At 39.1% G+C, this 16,454-nt stretch overlaps 1 protein-coding gene across 4 annotated transcripts in view; it reads left to right on the top strand.

Annotated features, from left to right (window-relative positions):
* CDKL3 (cyclin dependent kinase like 3) overlaps positions 1-16,454 on the top strand; it is a 111,817-nt gene that overhangs the window by 7,410 nt on the left and 87,953 nt on the right. For all 4 annotated transcript variants that reach the window (XM_057307011.1, XM_057307012.1, XM_048220938.2 and 1 more), the window contains exons 3-4: positions 841-1,035; positions 15,591-15,769. In XM_057307011.1, coding sequence (XP_057162994.1) covers positions 841-1,035; positions 15,591-15,769 — 374 coding nt within the window. The remainder of the gene's footprint in view (positions 1-840; positions 1,036-15,590; positions 15,770-16,454) is intronic.

Here is a 16,454-nt window from a genome sequence, read left to right as displayed (position 1 = left end):
AAAGATATGTCTTAGGGGCACCTGGGTGATGCAGTATTTAAGTGTCTGACGCTTGGTTTCAGCTCAAGTCGTGATCTCAGGGTTGTGAGATCAAACTCCATATCTGCTGAGCTCGGAACCTGCTTGGGATTCTCTCTCTTTGTGTCCCTTTGCTCCTTCCCTTTGTACACACTCTCTCTCACTCTCTCTCTCTCTCAAATAAAGAAATAAATCTTAAAAAAAAGATATGTCTTAGCAGCATACCAGGTTGCATTATAGTACATTAACTCTAAATTATTTTAATAAACAATCAAATGCCAACTTGAAGTAAGGTAGTACATCTCCCCTTGTTCTGTATGTATTAATTATGAAATAGTTCAGCATTTTATTAAGTTTATTTTTTTTTTGGTAATCTCTATACCCAACATGGGGCTCAAACTCACGACCGCAAGATCAAGAGTTGCATGTTCTTCTGACTGAGCCAGCCAGGAGCCCCTAGTTTAGCATTTTTAAAAAATAGGAATATAAACAAATAAGTTGAAATAGTTCTACTGACATGCATGAGTCAAATAGGCTGAGAATAGGGCACCTGGGTGGCTCATTTGGTTAAGCGTCTTCCTTGGGCTCAGGTCCTGATCCCAGGGTCCTGGGATCAAGCCCCACATCAGGCCCCCTGCTCAGTGGGGAGTCTATTTCTTCCTCCCCTCCCTCTCTTGATCTCTCTCTCTTTCAAATAAGTAAATAAAATCTTTTAAAAAATAGGCTGAGGATATTTCTGCTTTTAAAAATTATATGGGTGTTATATGTATAAATTATTGTGCATAAAATAATTTATTATAAATCTGTTTCTTTTGTCAATAGCAATTTCGTCATGAAAACCTGGTCAATCTGATTGAAGTTTTTAGGCAGAAAAAGAAAATTCACTTGGTATTTGAATTTGTTGACCACACAGTATTAGATGAGTTACAACATTATTGTCATGGACTAGAGAGTAAACGACTTAGAAGATACCTCTTCCAGATCCTTCGAGCAATTGAATATCTTCACAATAATAACGTAAGTGCTTCGTAGTAAGCCAAACTATAGGATGTACATGAATCGTAAGTGCCCCTTAATGAAGGTTTTAAAAGTATTTTCCTGTACAATAGTAATTGACATCCTGAAACTGGGGTCACTACCTTACACTTTAGTTGCAGAATTGCAAAACATGTTAAGTACACATTAATAAAGCTGTAATTATAACAATAGGGCAGAGCAAGTATGAGATGCTAAAGGAAGTATCAGTAATTTGGTAAGGAGGAACCAGCAGTCAGTTGGGACCTTTTGTTGGGGAAATTACATCAAAATGTTGCCAGGCAGGCTCAAATGAAGGAACGTTTGGAGGTAGGAACTGGAAACTAGGACAGGGGAACGGCAAATGAATGTGGATGCCTTTAGGGAAAGAAAGCAGAAATAAAGTTGCTAAGAGGTACATAGTCTTGCTTAACATGAAAAAATCAAGACAGGAAAGATTAACTGTTCTAATTCTTAGTGTTGCCTTTAACATTGCCTAGTTAAGTGTTTAGCTCAGCAGGTTTTTATGGAGGTATTCGTTCCCAATTTCAGCTCTACTTTCTGGAAAGTTAGATATATATTCAGGATATAACAGGAAGAGCCTCAAAATATTTATTAGTAAGTGATATAGGCATAATATCTATATATCCTAAGATTTTTTTGATATCTTAATTTCTAATTTTATGTCTTGCTAATAGTGCATTTTATTTTGTGGTTTTGAAAAATGTGGTTGTGATAGCAACTGGAATTCAGATTGTCATTTCCTTGCCAGCTGGATCCATGGGGAGGCAGTATAATGTAATAGTTAAGAGCACAGTCTGTGGAATCAGACTATCCTAGATTTTCACCCACCAGCTTTTCTATGGGCAACCACACACCTGTGCAGTTCACAGCTCACTGTAGTAGTGCATAGTGACAGGTGGCAGCCGCATTACACTCTGGTCCCAGGAAAGATACTTAACCTCTCTGAGCCTGACTGTCCTCATCAGTAAAATGATATAGTACCGCACAGATTTTTTTGTAAAGCTCAAATTAGGCAGTAGGTATAAAGTGTTTAGCACTGTGTCAAGCATATTTTAAGTACTTAATAAGTAGTGCTGGTAGGGAGTTAGGAATAGTTGTATTATCTGTATCCCTATTGTGCCTTATCCATTTGGAAGTGTTTCTTGAATCAAGGGAAACACCAGTATGGGCTATACTCAGAGGAGAGGACTTCAAAGAGGAAGTAAAACTAAAGTAAGTAGAATTTGGAATTGTAGCTACAATTTCACTGGAATAGAAGAGGAAATAGATTCAGATGGGGTACCACTGTGAGAACAGTGGCAGGCCTGAGCAGGGGACTTCAGAGAGTGGTGGTGAGTGAGCTTTACAGAGACTAGGTAAAGGGTGGTAAGATTGCACAGGTTCCCTGAGGAGAGGTTTCCAGAATCTTGAAATTCATCCTGAACAGTTTGGACTTTTTCCTGAGGATACTGGGAAACTGCAGAAGGGTTTTGACCTGTCTGTAACAGGATTAAAACAAAACCTGAGCTTATTTTGGCAGGTGTAGAGGAGAAGTGTGGGTAGAAGCAGATCAGGTGAGAGGCTATTGTGACAGTCCAGATATGAAGCGGTAAGGACTTGAAATAGGAGGAGGAAGGATGGCAAAGGCAGAGGATGGAAAGACTCAAAGCGGAAATGATGATAGGATGTGGGGTCTGAGTAGATATGAGAGGGATGTGAACAAAGTAAGAAATCAAAGATAATTACAAAAATTTTAATTGAGTGCAGGAGCATTATGGTGCCAGTGGCAGTAACCGGTTTTACAGGAGGGGAATTGCTTTTTAGAAACATTGATATATTTTAAGGGACAGTGAGAATTTCTAAGACAGAATAGTGGTTGACCTATTATTTAACATGGTCTTTCTAGGAAGTTGTCAGAACTGTATATACAGATTCGGGAACTTTATCTTAGAGACTATGGTTGAAGAGGTAAGGATGGATTATTTTCCAAGGGACAGAAAGAAAAGTAAGTGGTAGTCCTCAGCACCAAATATGTAAGAATGTCCATGGAATTGTGGGGACAGCAGAGAAAAGGCCTAGACAGAAGCATCTAAATCCTTTTATTCTCTTGGTCTTACCCAGGACCTAAAGTAAAATTATCCCTGTCGCTCATCTCACAGAATATTGTAAAGTTAGTTATTCCTGAGAATTAAGGCAGCTGTGAGTGAAGTGGCTCATTGGAATATTGTTATGCCTATTATCTGTATATCTAGGTTCTGGCCTTGATGATTTAAGGTATCTTCATGTTGACAAAAATCAAGAAAGAAAAACTTTATTTTCCTAATATCTCCAATTTCAGATGAATGTTTTTATGTAACTGAAATTTCTAAAATAGTGTCTACCATGATACCAATGTTACTTTCATAATTTATGAAGTCAGATACAGTTCAGTACCTGAAAAGCTTTTTATCTCCAGAAATATTTGTTTACCTTCTTTCATTTAATAATGAAAATAGGTTTTCTTTCCTATATTGGCTTCTATGCAGCTCAAATAAAAATTTACTGTTCAGTTACAGTAACTAGTTAATTATAGGAATTTGGTTTATCTTTTTCACTCTGGTTGTTTTTTAAAATTTAAAATTTTGATCTGGTTAGTAGTATAAGCCTCATAGACCTGAATGAAATATAACATTGTATGTCAACTCTACTTAAAGAAATTTAAAAATATATTATAAAATATCCAAACTATGTAGCATAAGATTATGTGCTATTTGTGCTGATGTGCACTGCTGGTCTTCCACTATCAAACACAGAAGTAAGAGTTGACTATGTCTGGCTTTTGCAAGTGGGATGTTATAATTTCAGCTCATTATTTTAGAGCAAATGGGTATGACAGATTAAAACTGTGTAAACAGGGCACTTGGGTGGCTCAGTCGGTTAAGCATCTGCCTTCAGCTCAGGTCATGATCCCAGGGTCCTGGGATCGAGCCCCACATCGGGCTCTCTGCTCAGCAGGAAGCCTGCTTCTCCCTCCTCTCTGCAACTCCCCGTGCTTGTGCTCTCTTGCTGTCTGTCTCTGTCAAATAAATAAAGTCTTAAAAAAAATAAAACTATGTAAACAATAAATCTTAGCATGCTTTTATTTCATAAAATTATTTTTAAAAACTCAAAGTTTTGGAATTCATGTGATAATTCAGATTGCTTATTGTGTACTTAGAAAATAGCATACTATACACAAAATTGTAAACGTCATACAAATAGCAATAATTCTTCAAAAATAGTCCAAGTCCGGTAAGCTTGTGAAACAGTCTAGGTGCTATGTAAGAGCTTGTTTATTCTAAATGAATAAAGTTTTGTGAATCCTGAAAAAAAATATTATAAGTCACTTTGAAACCATTTTGGAAGCGAAGTGTAAATGCAAATATTTGGCCACTTATGGGGAAGAAATGGTTATTCGTTCCCTCATTCCTTTATCCAATAAATATTCATTGAGCATCTTCTGGTAGCAATCATTGATTGTAGTAGGAGCTGAGGATGCAGCCTTGAGTGAAAAAGACTTGATTCCTGTCCTTATGGAGCTTCTTAAATTTTATTAAATTTTCAGTAACCTTTATGAATTACGAAATATTCTGAATAATACCAAAGCACTGTTGATATTTCTTAGCCCCATCCCACCTCCTACTCCACAAAGCCCTTCTTCCCTAAGTTTAGGCCACTTTTGCATAGTGTTTTATTTATTTTTATTTTTTAAAAGATTTATTTGAGAGAGAGAGAGAGTGAATGATGGGGTGGGGCAAAGGGAGAGAGAGAGAGAGAAGCAGACTCCCTGCTGCCCAAGAAGCCTGACATGGGGCTCAGTCTCAGGACCTGGAGAGCATGACCTGAGCCAAAGGTAGACACTTAACCAACTGAGCCACCCCGCTGCCCCTTGCATAGTTTTTTTTTTTTTTTAACTCTGCTTTGAATTTTAAACTCATAGTCTTCTAAACAGGGAATTGTTACTATTTGGATAATGCTATTGTTAACATTTTATTATTATTTAATATGTTTTGGGGTTCCTGGATGGCTCAGTCAGTTAAGCGTCCCACTCTTCGTTTCTGCTCAGGTCATGATCTCAGGGTCATGAGATTGAGCCCCACATCGGGCTCTGTAATCAGCACAGAATCAGCTTGAGATTCTCTCTCTCCTTCTTCCTCTGCCCCTCTTCTCCCCCCCAGCTCACTCATGTGCACATGTGCACTCTCTCAAAAAAAAATCTTAAAAAAATAATATGTTTTAATATATTAATATTTTGCTTCATCTACTCTGAGGTATCTTAAATTATAGGTACCCTGACGTTTTACTCCTAAATAGGTCACTATGTATCTCTTTATAAAAGCATATTTTCCATTGGACAGCCACATGCTGAAGATTGAAACTGGACCATTTTCTTACACCACACACAAAAATAAACTCAAAATGGATGAAAGACCTAAATGTGAGACAGGAATCCATCAAAATCCTAGAGGAGAACATGGACAGCAATCTCTTTGATCTCAGCCACAGCACCTTCTTTCTAGACACTTCTCCAAAGGCAAGGGAAACAAAGGCAAAAATCAACTATTGGGACTTCATCATGTTAAAAAGCTTTTGCACAGCAAAGGGAACTGTTGACAAAACCAAAAGACAACCTCCAGAATGGGAGAAAATATTTGCAAATGCCGTATTAGATAAAGGGCTAGTATCCAAAATCTTTAAAGAACTTATCAAACTCAGCAACCAAAGAACAAATAATCCGATCATGCAATGGGCAGATGACATGAACAGACATTTCTCCAAAGAAGACATGCAAATGGCCAACAGACACATGAAAATATGCTCAACATCACTCGGCATCAGGGATTACAAATCAAAACCACAATGCGATACCACCTCACACCAGTTAGAAAGGCTAAAATTAACAAGTCAAGAAACAAGCTTTGGCGAGGGTACAAAGAAAGGGGAATCCTCTTACGCTGCTGGTGGAAATCCAAGCTGGTACAGCCACTCTGGAAGACAGTATGGAGGTTCCTCAAGAAGTTAAAAATAGAGCTACCCTATGATCCAGCACTTGCACTACTAGGTATTTACCCCAAAGATACAAAGGTAGTAATCCAAAGGGGCACCTGCACCCCAGTGTTTATAGCTGCATTGTCCACAGTAGCCAAACTATGGAAAGAGCCCAGATATCCATTGACAGATGAATGGATAAAGAAGATGTGGTATATGTATGCAGTAGAATATTACTCATCCTTCAGAAATTGAAATCTTGCCATTTGCAACAATGTGGATGGAACTAGAGGGTATTAAGTGAAATAAGTCAATCAGAGAAAGATAATTATCATATGATTCCACTCATATGTGGAATTTAAGAAACAAATCAGAGTAGCATAGGGGAAAGGGGGGGGAATAAAATAAGATGAAATCAGAGAGAAGAGGGAGACAAACCATAAGAGCCTCTTAACCATAGGAAACAAACTGAGGGTTGCTGGAGGGGAAGTGAGTGGGAGGATGGGGTAACTAGGTGATGGGCCTTAAGGAGGGCACGTGATGTAATGAGCACTGGGTGTTATATACAACTGTTGAATCACTGAACTCTACCTCTGAAACTAATAATACATTATATGTTAATTGAATTTAAATAAAAAAAAAACCAAAAACATTCTCCTATATAACTTCAGAATCATGATTACATCTGCACAATAATTCTTTAATGTCATGTAATACCAAACTTATATTAAATTGTACCCAGTTGTTCCTAAAATATCTTTTACAAATGATTTATTAAGATTAAGATCCAATCAAGGACTGCAATTTCCATTTGGTTTTTAGGGCATAAAGGGAATTCCCAGTTTTTTGGTCTACTTCAAACATCCTTATTCAGCCTCTTTCTAGAAGCTACTGGCTTATTTTTTCATATACACATTAGTGTTTAATTGTATAATTTTCCAACTGGAAAGTTTATCAAATCAAAGTTCTAGGTGATTTAGAACCAGGTTCTCTGAGGCTGTTAGATGATATGGAAATTTGAGTTCTTGCCTCAGATGAGTGTTTACCTTCAAGCATATAGGGCTACAAAAGCAGAGGTATTATAAATCAGATTAAAAAAACTTTTGAAGATTTTATTTATTAGAGACAATGAGAGAGCACAAGCAGGTGGAGCAGCAGAGGGAGAGGCAGAAGCAGACTCCCCGCTGAGCAGGGAGCCTGATGTGGGGCTTGATCCCAGGACTCCCAGATCATGATCTGAGCCTATCACACCAACAAAAACTACTCTCATTTCTTTGTATTCCCCTCCAGCTTTTACCCACATACAGACCTTGTGCTTAAAATTGGTAAACGTCTCAATTTCTGTCCTAAAGTTCATATTCATGGGGGCACCTGTGTGGCACAGTCGGTTAAGCATCTGCCTTCAGCTTGAGTTGTGATCCCAGGATCCCAGGATGAAGCCCCATGTCAGGCTCCCTGTTAAGTAATCTCTACACCCAACGTGGGGCTTGAACCTACGTTGAGACGAAGAGCTGCATGCTCCTCTGACTGAGCCAGCCAGGCATCCCTAGGTAATAGTTCTTTAGATATAACATCAAAAGCAAAAGTAATCAAAGAAAAAAGTAGACAAATTTGACTTCATCAAAATTAAAAACTTTTGTACATCAAAGGACACTATCAAGAAAGTAAAAAGTTCACAGAATGAAAGAAAATATTTGCAAATCATATATCTGATAAGTATCCAAGATATGTAAAATACAACTCAAGAGTAAAAAGACAACCCAATTTAAATATGGGCAAAGGATTTGAGTAGACATTTCTCCAAACAAAATATATAAATGGCTGATAGCACATGAAACGATGCTCGATATCATTAGTCATTATGAAAATACAAATCAAAATTACAATGAGAAATCACTTCACGCCCACCAGGCTGGCTGTAATTTAAAAAGCAGACGATGACGAATATTGGCGAGGAAGTAGAGAAATTGGAACGGTCATACACTGCTGGTGGTAATGTAAAATGGTGCAGATGGTATGGAAAACAGTTTGGCAGTTACTCAAAAAGTTAAATATAGAACTACCATATGACCTAGCAATTCTAGTTCTAGGTATCTACATGAGAGAATTGAAAACATGTGTTCACATGAAAATTTGCACAAGAATATTCATAGCAGCATTATTCATAATAGCCAAAAAATGGAAACAACTCAATTATATATCAGTCTGATGAATGGATAAACAAATGAGGTATATACATACAATGAAATGTATTCAGCCATAAAAAGGAATGAAGTACTGATATATGCCTCACCATGAATGAACCTTGAAAACATCGTGTTAAATGAAGAAATTCAGATGTAAAAATCACACAGTATAAATTCCATTAAAATGAAAACTTCAGGGCTGGCAAATTCATATTTGTATATCTTCTTTGAAGAAATGTCTATTCAAGTCCTTTGCTCATTTTTAAACTGGGTTACTTGTCTTTTTATTGTTGAGTTGTACTTTATGTATTTGAATATTAGATGCTTAACAGATACAGAATTTGCAAGTATTTTCTCCTGTGGGTTGCCTTTTTGTGTTCTTGATCATGTTCTTTTGTATGTAGTTCTTTTTATTTTTGTTTATTTATTTATTTATTAATATTTTATTTATTTATTTGTCAGAGAGAGAGAGAGAGTACACAAGCAGGGGGAGCAGCAGGCAGAGCAGGCAGAGGGAGAAACAGGTTCCCCACTGAGCAAGGAGTCTGATGCGGGACTTGATCCTAGAACCCTGGGATCATGACCTGAGCCAAAGGCAGATGCTTAACTGACTGAGCCACCCAGCCATCCCTATTTAGTTCTTTTTAATAATTTCTTTCTTTTTATGGGTATTTTTTATTTTTAATTTTTAAAAATCATATTATATATTTATATATATTATATATTATACATATATATTATAAAAGAGAGAGAGTGAGAGCATGAGTGGGAGAAGGGGTAGAGGGAAAAGGACAGAGAGACTCTCCAGCAGACTCCCTACTGAGTGCAGAGCTCCCCACAACCTTAAGATCATGACCTGAGCTGAAACAAAGAGTCGGATGCTTAACCAACTGAGCCACCCAGGCACTCAGGATATTCCTTATTTGATGAGACATTGTGTTCATACTTTTCTTTAGTTCTTTAGACATTGTTTCCTTTAGCTTGGAACATTTTTTTAAAGTTTTATTTATTTATTTTTTTAGTAATCTCTACACCCAATGTGGGGCTTAAACCCACAACCCAGAGATCAAGAGTCATGCACACTACTGACTGACCCAGCCAGGCACCCCTAGCTTAGAACATATTTAAAATAGTTGATTATTGTCTACAGCAAATTCAATATCTGAGCTTCTTCAGGGAAGATTCACTCTTTCTTCCTTCCTTCCTTCCTTCCTTCCTTCCTTTCTTTCTTTCTTTCTTTCTTTCTTTCTTTCTTTCTTTCTTTCTTTCTTTCTTTCTTTCTAGATTCATTTATGTTAGGGGTGCCTGGGTGGCTCAGTTGGTTAAGCATCTGCCTTCGGCTAAGGTCATGATCTCAGGGTCCTGGGATCGAACCCCACATCGGGCTCCTTGCTCAGCAAGGAGACTGCTGCTCCCTCTCCCTCTGCTTGCCTCTCCCCATGCTTGTACTCTCTCTCTCTCTCTCTCTCTGTGTCAAATACATAAACAAAATCTTAAAAAAAATGATAAAAAAAGATTTATTTATTTTAGAGAGACAGAGTGAGAGAGAGAGAGAGAGTGAGGGGAGGGAGAGAATCTTCAAGCAGACTCCCCACTGAGTATGGAGCCCTATGCAGGGCTTAATCCCAAGACCCATGAGATCATGACCTGAGAAACCAAGAGTCTGATGCTCAACTGACTGACCCATCCAGGCACCCCAGGGAAGATTTCTTATGGACTGCTTTTCTCTCCATATATGGGCCATACTTGTTTCTTTGCATATCTTTTTAAGAGATTTTAGAGATACCTTTAGAGATCCTTTTTAGAGATTTAGAGATACCTTTTTTGGAAATTTATAATTTTTTGTTGAAAACTGGAATTTAAAATAACATAATGTGAAAACTCTGGAAATCAGAATTTGCCATTTCTCAGAGTTTGTTGTTGTGGCTGTTTAGTTACTTTACTGAACTAATTCTGCAAAATGTGTATTCTTCCTCATGTGTGACCACTGAAATCTCTGCTCATTTGGCTTAGAGGTTAGCTAATGATTAGGCAGAGATTTCCTTAAATGCTTGAAACCAAGAAATCTCTCAGCCTTTTTTACTGAGGGGCTCTTTCAGTGTGTTGGGACATGCCTCAGTGTTCAGGCAGGCAGTTTGCGACTCTCACTTGATCTTACCTTCTTGCTTGCTCAGAGCCTCAAACTAATCCACAGGTAAGAGCTTTCATACCATCTCCAGTCTTTCCTGGGCATGTGCATAGCTCTGCATGTGGCTGTTTGGATTCTCAGGAATTTGTTGAAGCCTTTCTCTTTCGTTCCCTTTTTTTTTTTTTAATATTTTATATATTTATTTGACACAGAGAGTGGGGGGAGGGAGAAAGCAAGCACAAGCAGGGGGAGCCGCTGAGGGAGAGGAAGAAGGCTTCCCGCTGAGCAGGGAGCCTAATGCAGGGCTTGCTCCAGGACCCTGGAATCATGACCTGAGCCGAAGGTAGACACTTAATTGACTGAGCCACCCAGGCACCCCTATGTTGAAGCTTTTCAAACCCGTTATGGACATCTTACTCCCAATCTATCTTTTTAAGTATTTTGGCCAACTTGTTGTTTGTCCTAATTGTTACAGCTACCTCAGGTGGCTATAATGTTATAAAGTGGCTGTTAGTTATTTCTGACCAAGACCCCAGGAGAAAAGCTCTATGCACTAGGCAAGCTCTGCCTTTGGTCAAAAAAAGACAAGGCTTCTAGTGGGATTTTCCAGTGACTTGTCAGACAGGTCAAATAATGATAGTTACCTGGGAATGGGGCTTTGGAGGAGATATAACCTGTTCCACTTTCTCCGGTGGCTGCTAGGCTACTGGTTTTCCTATGATTTTGGGGACTGTTGGTTTACAAAGTCCCAGAAGCTAGGGAGAGGGAAGTAAAATAAGGCGAATTAAGAATACTGGGGGTTGGGGGGTTGGGGGCAGTGCGTGAGTGGCTCAGTCAGTTCAACATCCAGGTCTTGGTTTTGGCTTAGGTCATATCTCATGGGTCTGGAGATCAAGAAGGCACCCCACCCCCACCCCCATGGGGCTTGGAGCTCAGTGGGGAGTCTGCTTGAAGATTCTCTCCCTCTGCTTCTCCCCCCACTTGTGAGCTCTTGCAGGCGTACTCTGTCTCAAATATATAATAAATCTTTTAAAAAAAATACTGTATGGGTAGGAGTGACCGGCTGGCTCCATCGGTAGAACACGTGACTGTTGATCTTAGGGTTCATGAGTTCAAGCTGCATGTTGGGTGTGGAGCTTTCGTTAAAAAAAAAAAACAAAAAAAACCGTATGGATCATATGGTTTATGTTTTAACTTTTTAAAGAACTGCCAAACTGTTTTCCAAAGTTGCTGTATCATTTTACATCCCCACTAACAATGCATTCCAGTTTTCCACTTCCTCCCCAGTATTTGTTTATTGTCATTTTGGTTGTGGCAATTCCAGTGGGTGTGAAATGGTACTTTTTCTTTTTGGGAAGTAAAAATGTCTTTATTTACAGATGATATGATCATCTATGTAGAAAATTCTATGGAGGGGCGCCTGGGTGGCTCAGTCATTAAGTGTCTGCTTTCGGCTCAGGGAGTGATCCCAGGGTCCTGGGATCCAGCCCCGCATCGGGCTCCCTGCTGGGAGCCTGCTTCTTCCTCTCCCACTCCCCCTGCTTCTGTTCCCTCTCTTGCTGGCTGTCTCTCTCTGTCAAATAAATAAATAAAATCTTTAAAAAATCCTATGGAATCTGCAACAAAACAGAACTAATTTGTAAGTTTGTCAAGGTTGTGGGATGTAAGATCTGTGTATCAAAATTAATTGTATTTTTATATACTGGCAATCAACAATCAGAAATTGAAATTAGGGGCACCTGGGTAGCTCAGTTGGTTAATCATCTGCCTTCAGCTCAGGTCGTGATCCTGGGGTCCTGGGATCAAGCTCCATGTCAGGGTCCCTGCTCAGTGGGGATCTTGTTTCTCCCTCTTTGCGGCCCTCCCCCTGCTCGTGCTCTCTTTCTGTCAAATAAATAAATAAAATCTTTAAAAAAAAAGAAATAAAAAATACCATTAAACAGGGCACTTGGGTGGCTCAGTCAATAGAGCATGTGATTCTTTTTTTTTTTTTTTTAAGATTTTATTTATTTATTCGACAGGATAGAGACAGCCAGCGAGAGAGGGAACACAAGCAGGGGGAGTGGGAGAGGAAGAAGCAGGCTCATAGCGGAGGAGCCTGATGTGGGGCTCGATCCCATAACGCCGGGATCACGCCCTGAGCCGAAGGCAGACGCTTAACCGCTGTGCCACCCAGGCGCCCCTAGAGCATGTGATTCTTGATCTTAGGGTTCTGAGTTCAAGCTCCAGGTTGAATGAAAAGACTACTTAAAAATAAAATCTTTCTCTTTTTTTTTTAAAGATTTATTTGAGGGAGAGAGAGAGAATGTGTGTGCATATGGGAGGGGAGGAGTAGAGGGGGAGGGAGGGAGAGAGCTTGATCCCATGACCTTGAGATCATGACCTGAGCCAAAACTAAGAGTGGGACACTTAACTGACTGAGCCACCCAGGTGCCCCCCCCCAAAAAAAACAAAACCAAAAAAACCACCATTAAACAGCTTTAAATATAAGAAATACTTAGGGAGAATCTGACAAAAGATGTATGAGACCTATAAACTGAAAACTACTAAACATTAAGAGAAATTAAAGACCTAAACAAAGGGAAAGAAATATTGTCTCTATGGAGGTCATAGTGTGATAGTGGAAGACCAAGGAGGATGTAGTCAAGCATAGAGTTTTAAAAGTTGGGCTTTGGAAAGTGCTTGGTTCTCAAGGATAACAAAATTCCATATATAGTCATGGTGTTAGTTGTGGAAAAGAATGAAAATATTAGGGTATCAACTGGATGGATCTTTCTGCCTGTGTTTAAAGGACTGAGGAGGAGGACAATGGATATGTGGTGGGCAGAATTTGTGAATGGTATCTTGATTTGCTTTTCTATGTCAGTGTTTGCTCATGTTATATCTTTAGATATTGGTATAGTGCCTGGCATATAGTAGCCATTCAATAAAAGTTGTAGAAATAAAGAAAGATTAATATAGTTTTATGGATGGCACCCTTAAGGTGGCACATTACCCCAAGTTAATTTTTTGGCCATTTATGGAGGGAGACTGAGGCAGAACAAGAGCCAATCCAAAAGACTTATATAAGTAAGTTGTATAAACAAGGAAAGGTCCTAGATTTCTGTCACTGAGATATTTTCACTTGTGCTGACACATTTCATAAAATTTTTAAACGCTTTCTTTGTTTTAGGCACTGTATTGGTCACTAGGGATATAGCTTGAACAAGACAGACATACATCTTGCCCTTGTGGAGCTTTCAGTCTAGTGGGAGTTACAAACAAGTAAACAGACAATTAATAATGTGGCATGACAAATAATGTGATGGGGGAAGTGCAGAACGATGTGAGACCATATACGAGGAACATCTAATATAAATACCTAAGCTAAGATCTAAAGAAATAGTTGGTCAGGCAAAGTGTTCTAGGCAGTTGGAAAAACATCAGCAAATGCACAGAGGTGAGACAAACCTTGGAAAATTGGGAAATATCCTATAGGCTAGGAAAGGGAAGTTGAGAAAGTGAGCAAGGGCCAAATTCTACAAGGCCTTATAAACCATTTTCGGGAGTTTCAAATTTGTCCTATGGGATGGGGAATCCTTGAAGGATGTTAAGCCGGGAAGTGACATGATCACACATGTGATTTTTTTTAGTTTTAATTTTTTTTTTTTTTTTTTAGTAACCACTACAAACAGTGTAGGGCTCAAACCCATGATCCCGAGATCAAGAGTCACATGCTCTTCCAACTGAGCCAGGCTGGTGCCACACACATGTGATTGTAAAATAGTATTGTGACTTCCTTTTGTGGACAGTGGGTTGGAGGGGATCAGAATGAATTCAGGGAGACCAGTTGGCAATGCAGTAATTTTGGTGAGAGAGTTGAGGGAACTTGAACTAGGGACAAAAGTATGTATGGGAGCTGAAGGAGAAGGTTACCTCGGTTTCTGGCTTAAGCCATGGGGTCAATGTTTGATCCATCCTCTAAAGGAGCTAAAGGACTGTTGAGAACAAATAGGTTTAGGGGAGAATATGCATTCAGTTTCGGAATTGCTAAGTTTAAGGGGTGTCTGGGTCAGCTTTGTTGGACTTCTTGTGGACTTCCACTCCTTGTGGAAATCAGGAGTATTATCTTGATTAGAGATAGAAATTTGGAAATCATCAGTATATTGTTAGTTACTAAAGGTAGAAGAGTAGATGAGATTGAGATGGAGCAGCCAATAGGTGAAAAGAAAGCCAAGAGAGTATGGTTTCCCCATAACAAATGAAGAAAGTGGTAAAAAAAAAAAAAAAAAAAACCAAATGAGTAAATGTGATTACCCAGGGAACATGATGTATGAGAAAAGAAATCCTGAGACCAGAAACCTACTTTTAAGAGACAAAGAGAAAAAGAGGAAATGCCACAGAAATAGAAGGGACTGGGAGAATTTTAGGTCCCTGAAATCGGGAAGGGAGGAGTAGTTGGCAAAATTTTTACACTAAGTTAACAAGTCAGATGTGTATATTGAGGGATGTAATTGGATACAGCAACAATGAAGTTCATGATGACTGTGGTTGTGGCCGTCTAATGGAATATAGAAGCAAAAGAAAGATTATATTACTTTAAGGAGTGAATGAGTGGTGAGAAAGAGAAGATTTAGTAAAGATAATATCTTCAAGAGGTTTAGCTGTGAAGGAATGAAAGAAAGGGCAATTAGTTGTATCTAGAATGACATGAGGTTAAAGGAAATAACCTGTTTTTCATTAAGTTCTTTTGGTTACTTTTCTTTTTGGGAATGTGATTTACCTTTTCAGTATTATGTCTGTTTTCTTGGCTTCATTTCATTTAAAAAAAAAAAGATTTTGTTTATTTGAGAGAGAGAGAAAGCAAGAGAGCACGGGGGGGGGGGGTGTGAGCAGAGAAGAGGGAGAGGGACAGACTCTGGGCTGAGCATGGAGCCTGATGCAGGGCTTGATTCCAAGACCCTGAGATCGTGACCTGAGCCAAAATCAAGAGTTGAAGGCTCAAACGACTAAGCCACCCAGGCACCCCGGCTTCATTTTATTTTGAGATGATGGATGGGGCAAGAATTGAAAACATGTAACTATTTAGCTTTTGCCTTGTGTAGTTAATCCTTTGCATGTGATAAGAAAATAGCATGTGATAAGAAAATAGCTTTACTGTTTTAATTAGCTAGGTTTTCTCAGTATAATTTTTGAATGATCCTCTAGATAATGAAATCTCATTTTAATGTATTTAATCTTCTGTTTGTTTTTAGATCATTCATCGAGATATAAAACCTGAGAATATTTTAGTATCCCAGTCAGGAATTACTAAGCTCTGTGATTTTGGTTTTGCACGAACTCTAGCAGCTCCTGGGGGCATTTATACGGACTATGTGGCCACACGCTGGTATAGAGCTCCAGAATTAGTATTAAAAGATACCTCTTATGGAAAGTATGTATATTTTGGGATCCTGTCTGCCTTTTCCTGGTCATCTCTTTTTTCCCTTTGTGTATCTGTCACCCCAACTTGTGATACCCTCTGCCTTCTGCTTGTGGGTTAGGAATAAGAAAGGGGGGGCACCTGGGTGGCTCAGTCGTTAAACATCTGCCTTAGGCTCAGGGCGTGATCCTGGGGTCCTGGAATCGAGCCCCACATCAGGCTCCTCCGCTGGGAGCCTGCTTCTTCCTCTCCCACTCCCCCTGTCTGTGTTCCCTCTCTCGCTGGCTGTGTCTCTCTCTCTGTCAAATAAATAAAATCTTAAAAAAAAAAAAAAAAAGGAATAAGAAAGAGATGCCTCTAAAAAAAAGAGAGACCCTCTAGGCACCTGCCCTGCTACATAATGATGTTACCATGTTTGTTCTGTACTGCAGAGGGGCTCCAACTCCAGGTGATCTTTGCAGACATCTTTCAGGCTGTATCCATGCTTGCTTTAAGCTGTACCCCACCCTTGGCAGAATTGTCTCCTCTGCTTATCTTTAGTTTCTACATTCTGCAAAGATTTAAAAATCATTTACCTCACTCTGCCAGTGTTACCATAGGAACTGCCAAGTTTCCTATTTTCTGGAATATGGCACCCTCTTTACAAAGTCTGGCAAATAATTTTTAAGTTGTGCTGTTCTAGATGCCTTAAAAAGTA

Source organism: Ursus arctos, unplaced genomic scaffold (genome assembly GCF_023065955.2).
Source record: "Ursus arctos isolate Adak ecotype North America unplaced genomic scaffold, UrsArc2.0 scaffold_5, whole genome shotgun sequence".
In the NCBI taxonomy this organism is placed as follows: domain Eukaryota; kingdom Metazoa; phylum Chordata; class Mammalia; order Carnivora; family Ursidae; genus Ursus; species Ursus arctos.
The sequence above is the reverse complement of the archived record's forward strand: the minus strand, read 5'-3'. Positions and strand labels throughout refer to the sequence as shown.